At 42.4% G+C, this 13,031-nt stretch overlaps 1 protein-coding gene across 9 annotated transcripts in view; it reads right to left on the bottom strand.

Moving 5' to 3' along the window:
* Positions 1–13,031, bottom strand: part of SNX19 (sorting nexin 19) — a 44,254-nt gene that overhangs the window by 24,215 nt on the left and 7,008 nt on the right. For 8 of the 9 annotated variants that reach the window (XR_005198933.1, XM_017523263.2, XM_017523279.2 and 5 more), the window contains exons 5-8: positions 11,737–11,867; positions 10,385–10,481; positions 9,413–9,593; positions 6,799–6,928 (exon numbers count right to left, since the gene is read on the bottom strand). Coding sequence is in view for 8 of the 9 variants with exons in the window: in XM_017523263.2 (XP_017378752.1) it covers positions 6,799–6,928; positions 9,413–9,593; positions 10,385–10,481; positions 11,737–11,867 (539 nt within the window). In the remaining variant the exon portion in view is untranslated. Of the gene's footprint in view, positions 1–5,278; positions 5,364–6,798; positions 6,929–9,412; positions 9,594–10,384; positions 10,482–11,736; positions 11,868–13,031 lie in introns of those variants that run through there. The other variant, XM_037736027.1, reaches the window with a different exon arrangement.

The following is a 13,031-nucleotide window of genomic DNA, read 5'->3' as shown; positions in this document are numbered from 1 at the left end:
TATATGCTGCCATCAGACGCATGTGTCCCTAAGACCAGCCAGATGGAAAACAAGAGAGGCCAGATGGGAACTTTCAGGTGAACCCAATTCTAGTGGCCATTGCTTTGCGGCAAAGCTTTCATGGAGGGGAGGCAGTGCAGGGGTGTGGGAAATGTATGACCTCTGAGGCCAAGATGACTCAAGTGGAATCTTAAGGTGTGGTTGTTAGTACTTTCATGATTGGGGAATGCTATTCTACCTGAAAATAACTTTTGTCACTTATAAAACATAGAAATATATGTCTTTCTCACGGAATTGATCATTAATACAAAGAGTACGTAGCTGCTTCCTTGGTATCATTAATAAAAAATATCGGTTCCTTTCCCACTGCAATTATTTGTGTCCTTCTGGTGGCAGACCTGGAGGCTCTCTTAAGAAATAACCAATGTCAAAAAGACCTCTTATCTACCTGTTACTTAGACATGCCCACCAAGAAGCAGGCCCTCGGCTGCTTCCACTCAGCACTTTTGATTCCGGGGCGTTCTAAGAGAATAGTGGAACCAAGAGGGTTCATGGTCAACCTTTTCCAGCTGTCCTGAGGGGAGATGAACATCACGCCTTGCAGCACAGCACTCTCCAGTGCCCCCAGACTCTGCCACAACTCTCCTGAACTTTCCTAGGAGATGGTTTACAGGGAGATGTCTTTTCTAAGAAAATGATTACAAGGTCTGGTGTAAGGTCCAGAACTTGCTTTCAATTTTCTCCTGGGTCCCCTGCTTGCTGGACTCCTTAAACTGTACATCCTTTCTTTTCTTCTTCCTCTCTGTATACTTCCTAACTTTACATGCTTTATACTCTCCTCTGCCAGAGCCTTTTCCCCCTGCTTTCTGCCAAGCCATTCTATTCCTACGTACCCCCAACACTCATACATACATACATACACACACACTCTCTCTCTCTCTCTCTCTCTCTCTCCCCCCCTCCCCCCCTCCTCCTTTAACTGAGAAATCCTGACGCAGATGCCAGGAATGTGTCTGCTGCCCTTTTCACACAGGTCTGATGCCATCATCGGGGGTATGGGGAGGGCAGTGCTGCAGACGTGGCATTCACGCATTCTGTTGCTGGCCTGGCTCCTATTTTTGTTGTGGCATTGCTCTGGGTGTCCAGGCTGGGCGCTGGTCCAGCTTCTTCTCATTCCTTCACTCTCCATCAGAGCTCCATAACAATCCTACCCCTTACCTTGGCTGGATCTTCCTGCCCCAAACCTCCTACCATCAACGGAGCACAGTGTATGTCTCCTCTTTCCCTCCAACCCTGTTTAGCTCCAAGTACTTGCCAAATTTGCTAAATCTGATTCTGATGTACGCAGATATATTTTCAAGTTTCTTCTGTTTTCGGACATGAGCAGAGTTTGCACAAGCCGGATTTGCTCCTTGGCTCAGACTGCTATCCGCTCTCCCCTTCCCCTCCCTTGGTCTCTCATTCCAAATAAGGAGTGCTTCTTGTTACATAATTGGATGTTCCCAGCACAGAAGCTGACACATGAGGTTAAGTGCACATGCATGCAAGACTTCCCTTTGACTTAACAATGCCTTTTTTGGGCATCTAACTTCTCTTCAGCTCCCCTCCCCACTTCTTTCCACATCACCAACAATCAAGGGAGATTTATAAGCCTGGCTCAGATCAGAGCTCTTCCAACTTTGGCTCAGAAGGAGGGGTTATGAGGTCGAACTTACTCCGTTTCTTTTTTTTTTTTCCTTTGCAGGATAGAGTGTGTTTATAATTTGACAGAAGTCTATGGTGTCCAAGGCGGTAATGTATATAGGTCTTTTAAAGGTGCAAGGAGGGTACACAAATTTGGAAGCAGAAGAAATAAACTTGCCTGCTTGGAGGTAATAATACTGGAGGTTGGAAAATGAGGCCATTTTAAGGAAGAGATGTGCTCAAATCTGGTGACTACAGCATCCCTGATGCTCAAACTGCAGTGTGTTCCAGACAACTAGAGAAGTGGCAGTACCAGCTGTGGCACCAACACTAACTACCCTGCCCTTTTAAGCACAGAACTTAAAGAAGAGAACCCAAGGACCCTGCAAATGCATATGGCTCAGCTACCTGTGGTTTCAGGGAGGGCAAACATGTAGCCTCCTAGGTAGCAGTCATGGGGATGGGAGACAGCGGGACCTCACATCACGCCTCTGGTGGGAGACACAGCGTTGACAGTGGAGAGGTGCTGCAGCTCTGGAGATGTCAAGATTCCAGCATCCTGGCTTACCAAAGCAAATAAAGCGGAAGTGCGTAACAACGCACAAACCACGTTTTAACATTAAAAACTGCAACTGTCCCGGGGACAGTAACACGGGCCACCTCTAGACTGCAGCAGTGCCCTTATGTTAGACACAAGTGTGTAGATATGAGAATGAAGTTTGGATTCTACAAATTGCTTGATAATCTCCAGTGCTTGGAGACAAAGATTTTTGGGTTGGTTTTTATCCGGCTGAATTGCAGGGCAAAGATCTGATCCTGAAATTTAGAAAATCATCATAGCTATGAATCAGAAAAACCTGGGTTCAACTTTGGCTTGTGATATTTATTAACCCTATGATTTTGATTAAATAACCCACATTCTTTCTAAGCCTTAGTTTCCTCATCTTTAAAATGAGGGTCATAATACCGCTTTCACAGGACTTTTGGAAGGAATTAAATATTAGCTTGGTGCAAAAATAATTCAGGCTTTTTAACAGCATGTGCATGGTAGCGTTCAGTACAGTATTTGCACTAAGTAAATGCTCAATAAACATTTGCTGGACAGTAAATATGCTCATGCTGAGGAGATTATCAATGTTTACACTCTGAATGCTAAAATGAGTTCCATGTCTCTTATGCACAGGGGGCTTGCAGGTATGAGACCATGGGCCACAGATGCCAGATCTCTGGAACCTCTGGAGGAAGAACTCGTTCTTTATTTAGATACCACGACTTCTAGCTTCCTATCTTAAGGAGGCTTCAGGAACACTGAAACCAGTTATAAGGTACTTGAGAAAAAGGCCAAAAATGTCATTAAAAAGATGGGAAAAATGATTTGTAGGGATACATGAATGGCCTTAAACAGAGAAGTATGAGATTCTTCATTTAATTCTAGTCTGTGGAAGCTTGCATTGAGGAGACTGCTAAACAAGATGTAGTTTTAACACAAAACAAAATGGGCTACGGATAAAGTTGGATTAGATATAAGTAAGAACTTGCTGATAGGAAGGGATATGAGATAACTGAACATGTATAAAACACGTTCACCTGGAAATATGTAGGATGAACAAAGATAACAGACCCAGTTACAAGTTTTTCAAAAGTAACTGGCCACAAAATTCCATTCTTACACAATATTCACAGTGGCTTCATTCAAATTCACCAAATATTTTCAGAATTTTCCCACTTTTCCCATCATAATAGTGATGCCTTTTCACAAAATAGAACAAAACAAAACAAAAAACAACAAAAACTCAGAATGTGAAAAGAAGAGAATGTCAAGGGCAATTCAACTGTAAGGCCCCTCATGGCATGAGCTACATTTGGGTTTGCTAGTCTTCATTCACCAGACTTTAGCCAGTCAAATGGAGTTGGGTGTCGTCAGGCAATGTCAGGGATAGGAACGGAAAGGTGAGGGAAATGCCTGGGCAACACAGTGAGACCCCAACTTAACCAAAAAATTTTAAAAATTAGCCAAGCATGGTGGTGTGTGCCTGTAGTCTTAGCTACCTGGGAGGCTGAGGGGGGAGGATGGCTTGAACCCAGGAGGTTACCGTGAGCTATGACTGCAGCACCACTACATTCCAGCCTGGGCGGCAGAACAAGATCCCATCTCATTGATATTTCATATATTGACATTTTATGCTCAATATGCGAAAAATAAACAATAAAGAAATCTCACAGCCTCTGCTCTGACCTCTAAAATGACCCTTGTCTTCTCCATGTCTACCATGTACCTGGAGTTTGCTTCCTTTGTATTTAACTTCTCTGTCTTAGCTCTCCCAGGACCCTGAATGCATGAAATACTCCTGCAATCACTCTCCAGCTCTCAGAATATAGGTATCTCTCCCTTATCTGGTCTAGCCCAAGCCCTTGAATATTCAGAGTTATTCAAACTTCAGGTAAACTTTTTCCTATCCCTTTTATATACGGATCTCAATCTCTTCTGAATTTATCCTAACTCGTCTATACTTTTATGCTCATACTGAATAATTTCCTGTGCTCTGAAGCCAACTTGTCATGTAAATGACTTCAAGGGGAAGAGGTCATTAACGATCACATACTAGCTAGTTTTTGGATCTTCTCATATTTTTTTTAAAACCACTTAGAAGATCAGCAAAGGGAGGCCCAAAAGAAGAAGAAAAATGAAGGCCTAAGTAGTGACATCCAGAGGTGACGGAATAAAACTGAAGAGACTATACTTTGAAGTGTAAAGGTACTGGGAAGGGAAATGTTTATTTCCTTAGTAAATATACAATGAGTAGCTACTATGTCCAGGCCCTGTATAGGCTGCTGGGGACGCAAAGCTAGTTCTGGTCCTTAAAGAACTAATAGTCTACACAGGGTTTCTCAAGCTCGGTAATACTGATATTTTGGGAGGATAATTCGTGTTGTTTGGCATGGGGGACTGTCCTGTGTAGCTGCAGGATGTTTACCAGCATCCCTGGCCTACATCCACTAGATGCCAGTAGGCATCCCACATCACCTTCCCAGTTGTGATAACCAAAAATATCTCCAGATAATGCCAAATGTCCCCTGGGGGACAAAGTGTGCCCTGGTTGACAACCACTAGTTTAGGAAAAGCAGATCATTTATATAACACACTGTGGTAAGTATTATTATCAAAACTTTGAGAGTTAGAGGACTTCTTAATTCTGGGGGAAAGACAGTAGATGCTACAGAAGGTTTCACAGAATAAATGACATTTTATGCCCAGTATATGAAAACTGTTTTGCAGTAGGTCAAGCAGACAAGAAGAGGGAAAGTTAGGGACACAGGGAAGGAGTACAGAAGAGTAAGTAGAGAAGGACCATTTGAAAACAGATACACGAAGATGAGCGAAGGCCTGGGGGTAAAAGACCACAGAATATTCAGGCAATGATGGCTACTTTACATGGAGGAAAATGGAAAATAAGACTGAGACCAGATCATGCCAGGTAAGAAAGGAGGTGGAATTTTAATATAAATAAATAAATGTATATTTTAAACAGAATGGAGCCCTTTTTCAAACAAATCCTTACCTAGATCCCCAGCACATTAAACTGATCTAAGTGGAACCTCTTCGGTTGGGTCATGGTCCACTCAGTTTTTCCTTAGCTTCTAAGTTGGCTTCAGAAGCACTTCTGTGGAACCCTAGAACTCTAGGACACATACTGGAAAAACCACTTTTGTAGGCAACAGGAGGCCACTGAAAGATTTTAAGTGGAGAATATATGTTCAGATTTGCTTTTCAGAAAAAAGCACTCTAGTGGCAGAACTGAATATTGAGTAGGAACAAGCAGAAAAGCCTAAACGTGCAAAGACCACTCAGCATTTTATATGTAGGATTCACTTGGAGATCAGTCTTAAGGCTACAAGATACATGAAGAAGCACATTGGCTTTGAAGTTGTACAAATCTGGCTTAAAATTCTAAGTGTGCTACTAATGATGACCTTGGGCATGTTAGTTGACTTTGCTAAGCTCTATTTTGTTATTGTGTAAAATGGGGCTACCTACCTTACTTGATCACAATAAAAAAATACATGTAAATGGAGATTGGGTGCTGGCATAGATAGCACTTAGCAAATATAGATGTGCATCATCTTCCTTCACTTGGTCTCTTTGTGATTCAAGGTTATTATACGTCCTTGATCCTATGTAACTTAGAAAAGGGTGATTTAACTGCTTGTTGTTAATAACTTTTCTACTTGGTAATGAATAGATACATAATTATTTTTTAAAAGACTATATTTTTTGAGCGACCTGTTAGCATGGGCCACATGCTGAGAGAAGGTCAGCATTTGGCTTCTTCTTACTTTGGGATGCGCCAGGATGTCTCATAAGAGGGAGTTCAAAACAAGAGCAGCCAAAGCCCAAGCGCTACATGTCTGCCTGGAACAGAGAGAGTGTTTCTGGCCTGCCTCAGGTTAGCAAAGCTTACATCAGTTCCACAGTTAGAAAGTCAGCAGCTAAAAACTCCACCTGTGTACAAATCTTTCAGGAGATCAAATGGTGTGAGGATTACAAAGCCTGGATTAGAAAAGCCAACTTGCAAATCCAAATTTCCCTCTATTCTTTACCATCCTGTGCCAGTAAGTACTTCAGCTATGAATATTTATGTCCCCGTCAGAGAAAACAATCTTTATTTTAAGAGGACTGATCTGTTTTCTCCTTTTCCTTCACATTGTTTATCATCACAGCGATGACATAATGTCAGCTGAGACAAATGTCCACCATACCCAAGTGAAAGGTGCAGTGCGGCTGGAGGATATAACTGGGTGGAGAATTGAGCGGAGGAAGAGTTCAGCTAAGTATTTTAGGATCACAGGCAGTGTCTGCATCTCAGTGCATTACGCCAGAAGTCTTACAGAACCAGATACTTTCAAATCGTCTACAACAAGGTAGTTAATAAAAGCTTTCTGATAATCTCAAGGCATTTTTCATTCCTATAACCCCTGTAACAAAGAATTTATATTCTATTATGGCTGCAGATTCCCTGGACACTACGTTTACTCTTTCTGGTGCAGAATTCAGCACCGCATCCACCTCCTCTGCAATTTGAGATTCTGATGTGAGGGAGAATTCAGCAATCTTACCTTTGAAGTAGGGTCCCAAAGATAAGACGAAGAAACTTCTGCATGTTTTCAGTACACAGCCATTTCCACTGTTCTGTTAGTAGCAAGAGGAGCAGATCCAGCGCTGTGTCAGCTAACTCTGTCTCTCTTCCTGAGGAACAAAATGGCATCAAGAGTAACTCAGAAGAGACCCATACTTGAGGAGCATCTTTCAATGTACTGGGTGAAACCTGTGTCTCTCTACCTTCATGCCAATCATCTGGTATTTTTGCAATCCCTCTATACTCAAATGAAGAGATGTTTAACTCATATCTAGCAGGTTCAGTGATAGGCTCAGCATTTCTTTACAATTTTTATTTATGTTCCTGATACTGTTTCCATGATTTTAGATTATATACATATATAATTATTTTGGCTACTTAGTTTCTATTTCTTCTGTATTTTCCAGGATGCTGAATACTTTCTGCTCCAAATAAGAGCTCACAACCAATGACTAAGTGTAACTGGCAAGGCCTCCTCTCTTTCCAACCTTGCATTCCACTCACCCCCACAAAGCATTATGGAAATACTGTGGGCAGAAGTGGGAAAAAATTTGGCCTTCACTTTCCTGAAAAACCTCCGTTACACAGAACTGTGGGGTTAGGATTCAGGAGGCTTCAGTCTGATTTTGAGATAACATGTGGTTCTAGGAAGAACACACCTCTGGGTAAAATGCCATAACCATTACTAAATTCTTTCTTGTTTCAAAGACTAGAAGGGCCATAAATGAGCTTATACCCATGCTAAACTAAGGTTTCCTGAACAAATGTATTTTATGGAAGGAAGCATGTGCTGTTTAAACTGTGCTGAGCTTCTAACGTCACTTCTGATTTGCCTCCAAGTATGTAATGTTACAGAGTGGACCTGAGATAACTGGTGCTACTGCTGTGATTAACATAATAAGTAACATCAACAATGACTCTGTTAGTATAGGACCAATGGGTATTCTCTGGGTCAGTTTGCCCAAGCTCTCCTTGAACATGAATGACTTCTGATTTGGACAGGTCTACTAGAACGAAGTCACACTTCCCTTTTAACGCCATCTAATACATATTTTCTTTTCTGTTTGTATTGCAAGGAGGCATTGGGAACTGATATGTTGTTTGCTTTCTAATCATCTCCTCAAAGATGGGAAATTGCAGTCTTTGGGAGACAGCATCATCCTGAACCTTAGTCCTCAACTGTGTGATTCTGTCAGGTTTAGCATTTGCTTGGAGCTGCCACCATGTGGTCACAATTAGTTACAGCAGTGAAAAATAAGAAAGCAAACAAGGTATCACCAAGTTAGTCCTCTTAAAAAAATGGCAATAAAATAAATAAATGGAAAAAAAAAATGGTAGTTTTCTTTTTTTTTTTTTTTAATTACATGAGCATTTTGAATCTCTCAGAGATAGAAGAAGGGCTTCAGGCCTAAGCCCTCCCTCTAGCGATACGATGTTCAACATTTACAGGGTGGACTTTGCCTAGAATGATATTCTTATCACAGTGTTCCCGCTCCCCGCCCCCCAACCATCTTTACAGTCTCTTAGAGTTCTCTGATGCTTTCACTGTAATACCACTTCATTTACTTAAACAGTGTGTGTGAAGGGATGGGGCTGTCAGTTCCATTTTTCACAGACTTAAATTGAGGCCCACAGAAGTGATGTCAGGTAATTTGTTCATGGGCACCTAAGAAAGAATAGTGAAATCAGCTTTTTCCCCATTTTTGAATCCAAGATTCTGTGATCTTTTATTCTCAACAGAGATCCTTATCTTGATGGAACTGATACATATATTTTAAGTTCTAGTTCAGCAAACATACTAATTAATATCTAAGGCTTTGAATTTTTCTTTTACAGAGTACACATCTGCTCTTCTCCTGGAAGGCAAAATTGTTCTACCTCCAAGGCTTCTAAGGAAGAAGCAGAGCTTTCACCTTTTCTCCCTCCCTACTTTACGCTGGGTAACTACTTGGTATCATTTGCCAAGGCAGTAAATAAAGAAGAAAGACTAGACTGGGGGAAAAAAGACAATTTCCATCCTGAACATGTTACATTTCAGTTGCACTATGGTATATCCAAGTGAAGATCCACAATATTCAATATTTAAGGCATCACCACACATGCATTAGAGTTGAAGCCAATGGCACAGCTGGGTCACCCTGGAGGAGTGTGTAGAATAAGAACAGAGAGCCGAAAATCAAGCTCTGATGGGTGGTTCATGGAGCCAACAGAGTGGACTAAGAACCTGCAAGAAAGGTGTGAAGAAAACCAGGAAAACTGGACACTAAGGAAAGAAAGTTTCTAAAGAAATGCAAGAGTCTGATATGCCACAGCATGCCAAAAATAAATTCAATGACCTGTCGGTATTATCAGCATGATCTCGTCCTGCTGGACTAGAACTCCGTTTGTGCCCTGCTCCGCTGCTTGCCTCTGCTCTGGCAACTCTCTCCTACCCATCTCTGTGCCCAAACATAGCACCTCCAACACTGGAGTTCAACATATGGCATGCTCAGCTGGACAGAACAGAAATTAAAGTTACCAACTCCAACTATCCCAAGCCCCAAATGGATGCTGCCTGGCTCCCTTCTCCATGGAGCAGAGACCTTGCCACTCACCTGGATCGCTGTTGCTGGGGTCTTGGGCTGGCACAGCTGCATCTGACAAGCAACTGTCCACATGTTCTTTGGGAAGTTGTTCTGGATCTTTTTCTGGGGCTTCTGTTGGCTGCATTTCCAGTAATTTTGTCTGTTTTTCAATAAAAGATTCCATCCCAGACATGGATAGGGTCTCGGGCTCCTAAGGAATAGCCAGTGGCACATTACATATAGAATATTGACAGCAGGGGAGCAAATGTGGCTCTCTAGGTTTCCCTGTCTCTCCCCTGAGTAAGTACCTTAGGTACAGAACCCAACTGATGCTATGACTACTTTAGGAAAGATTTTAACCAAAGTTGCAAGTAAAACAGGCCTGTCCTAGGACTATTCTGAATATATTTTTGGGTCATCCACTTTTTTCCAGGAACTAGTCTTCGTTCTCATCTTGTCATCCATTATCCCAAACCCACTGTGGTTGAGAAGCCAACCTGCCAACCCAGAACTGGTAGGAATTCCAAACCACTCAGAGAAAATACTTTCAGTATTAAAGTTAGAGATCCAGGGACTGGGCGCGGTGGCTCATGCCTGTAATCCCAGCACTTTGGGAGGCTGAGGCAGGTGGATCATGAGGTCAGAGATTGAGACCATCCCGGTCAACATGGTGAAACCCCATCTCTACTAAAAATACAAAAAATTAGCTGGGCATGGTGGCACATGCCTGTAATCCCAGCTACTCAGGAGGCTGAGGCAGGAGAATTGCCTGAACCCAGGAGGTGGAGGTTGCAGTGAGCCGAGATCGTGCCATTGCACTCCAGCCTGGGTAACAAGAGCGAAACTCCGTCTCAAAAAAAAAAAAAAAAGTTAGAGATCCAAATGTTAATTAAGTCATTTAGCAGGACATTTCTGGCTTTAGAGAAAAACTCAACTGCCTATAACTAAAGGACCAACATCTCAGATCTTTCTGCCTCACATTCTCTGGGTTTTGGTTCTTACCACACTGCCTTCCTGGAGACAATAGAGAATCTTGTCTTGTGCTTCAGTCACACTTAGTGCTGGAGAAATTTTACTGGATGAGAACCTCAGCCTGGACCTGGTACAGAAACAAAGAGCAGAAACAGAATGTAATTCATGGTCTTGAGCCCCACACAAAGGTCTGGTAAGTACTGATAACACATCACAACAAGAATATCCATACTTATTCTGGGGAGCTTACTGTGGTCAGAGCTGCCAGGAAAGACTTGGCCCTATAATCCCCCAAACAATGTATATTCTGGCGATTCTTAATAGATAGGGCAACTCATATACTAAGCTATGTCTACAGTGCACTTGTGAAATGGCTTCTGCCAAGTAAAACTGACATCAGTCTATATCATGGTTATATTCCCACAGAATAGAAGATTAGCTAGCACATACTAGGCACTCATTAAAAATATGATGAAGATTAAACAGATGAGTGGCATATACCAAGTTTTTATTATTGCTATTCATGGTGTATTCTTTTTGGACATCCATTAATTCCCCTTGCGTTCCAAATTAAACCAGAGAAGGAGATGCAAGTGATAACATCAACGTTTCAAGGGACAGAGACTCATAAGCGCAGGTATGATGGCCATCCTTCAAAATAAGGGCCCGTTAAGAAAAGGTTAGGTGCTGTGAGTCTGTTATTGCTGGTCCATGAAATGTTAAGCACAGAGACAGTGAGTCAGACACACAACACACACACACTCACACACACACACACACACACACACACACACACACACACAGATGCTCTTTCTTCATAAGGACCCAGATATGTGAAATTTCCATTAAGGGTACATGTGGTGCCTTTGCTGGCCACATGTTGGCTTTGAATGCTGCCAGGGAACAGCTGGGACCTAGTGCAAGAGGGAGTAATGGTAGTCAACCACTTCCTAAAATAGGCCCTGCAGGTTTCCATTCTAGCCCTTTCCTGTTTATTGCTAATATATGCAACTTCTGAGCCAAGATTTCCAGAAATGATGGCAAACAGAGATCAGTTATAAGAGTTAATTCTTACTAGGAAAGAAACATCTCTATTTTCCAGGAAAAGAGAAAGAGAGTATCCATATGCTAGAGACCATCCCTGGTCAGTTGGGCCCGGGGTTCCCATGGCAAATGCAAACATTCAGCAGTGCTGTCTCTGCAGCACTGCACGCTCCTCCAGGTGGGGCACTGAGGAGCCCGGGGTCTAGCCTTGCCTAAAAACTGGTATGTCTGACCCACCTCCTCTCTTCTAGGGCTTGAGAATAGGGTGAGCTTTGGCTGAGGATTGGGATCAATCTGAGAACTGGGGAAAGGTCCCTGGGTGACTGAGGGCTTCTCACTTGCTAGCCTTCTTGCCTTCTGTCTGGGACTTGCTTTCCGTCTCAGCCTCACTTAGCTCCTCTGTGGGACTCTGTGGTTCAGAGCGAGGAAACGCTGTCTTCAAGGTGTCCACAATGGCACTCACCACCATCTGCAGGAGTCAGAGGTGCAGGGTCAGTAAGACCATCCACAGCCACAGACGGAAATCGCCAAACGAGCAGTCGCCGCCCCCCCCCCCGCTCCCCCAGCACTTCATGCAACAGGACAAGGAGAGGGGCCAGGCTGTCTAGCAAAGCCTTATCCAGTAGGAAGGTTGAATACCAGCTAATGACTTAGCGACAACTATCTTTCCTTTTTTCCACAACCATAAATATCTTTTTCCTTGAGGAGTAAAACAAACAATGCGACGGGAAAAGAAGCCAAAATGAATAATGAGATAAATAAAAACTTAAGAGTTCTGTGGGCTGGTGATGTAGTTTTCAATTTTCTTTTTATATAACAAAGTTTCCAAATTGAGAACACCTTCATCAAGATGTGCATTAGTGGAAGTACATAGGTACATAGGTGGGACTATAAAGAGAAAGGAAAAGTGAAGAAGATGATCGAAAACAAAAAATACAGTTTAGGGGCACAGGTAACACTAACATGCTTAGAGTAACTTACACAGAACAAACAATCACTTTTTCTAATCAATTCAAACAATTTCTCTTCTTTACATACAGAAAGAATAATAAAAATCACTCAGGTCAAAACCAAGGTACCTGCAGATGATACAAACTTCTCTGGCATAAAGACCAACTAAAACAATCCTCACTGAAGATTAAGAATAAGAATGGGAAAATGACATACAGGTATTTGCTAAAAAGGACAATGTGCAAACAAAACCTTAAACTATCAAAGTAACAGAATGAAACATTTACTTTTCCTCTGGTGCTTCTTGCTAATTAACACTGCTGGCTCAGAGCAGTACCATGCCTTCTTTAACTAATTCTTGCGGTATTCCTCCATAAGGAGTAAGCTAGCATAGCCAAGTCAAGGCTGAAGTGAGTGGTCAACACACTACAGTGAAGACTGGGGAGAACAAACCAGGGGAAGAACACTGAGGATGCATGAATTTAGATAATGCAGCTTAAAAATACAACTTGTTCTCCAGGATCACAGAACTGTGGCCTGTGAGGGTGGGGAGGTCCTCATCTTCTCATTCACTGTTGTATGGACAGCAACTAGTAGAGTGCCTGGCTCAAAACAGGCAACCAGTGAGTAGATGTGGAAATGGATGAGCCACATCTGCATGGAACTCTGGGCAACCAGTGAG

The sequence above is a fragment of the Cebus imitator genome, unplaced genomic scaffold (genome assembly GCF_001604975.1).
Source record: "Cebus imitator isolate Cc_AM_T3 unplaced genomic scaffold, Cebus_imitator-1.0 Scaffold0, whole genome shotgun sequence".
NCBI classification, from domain to species: Eukaryota; Metazoa; Chordata; class Mammalia; order Primates; family Cebidae; genus Cebus; species Cebus imitator.
Note: the sequence above shows the minus strand (reverse complement) of the source record. Positions and strands in the feature narration are given on the sequence as shown.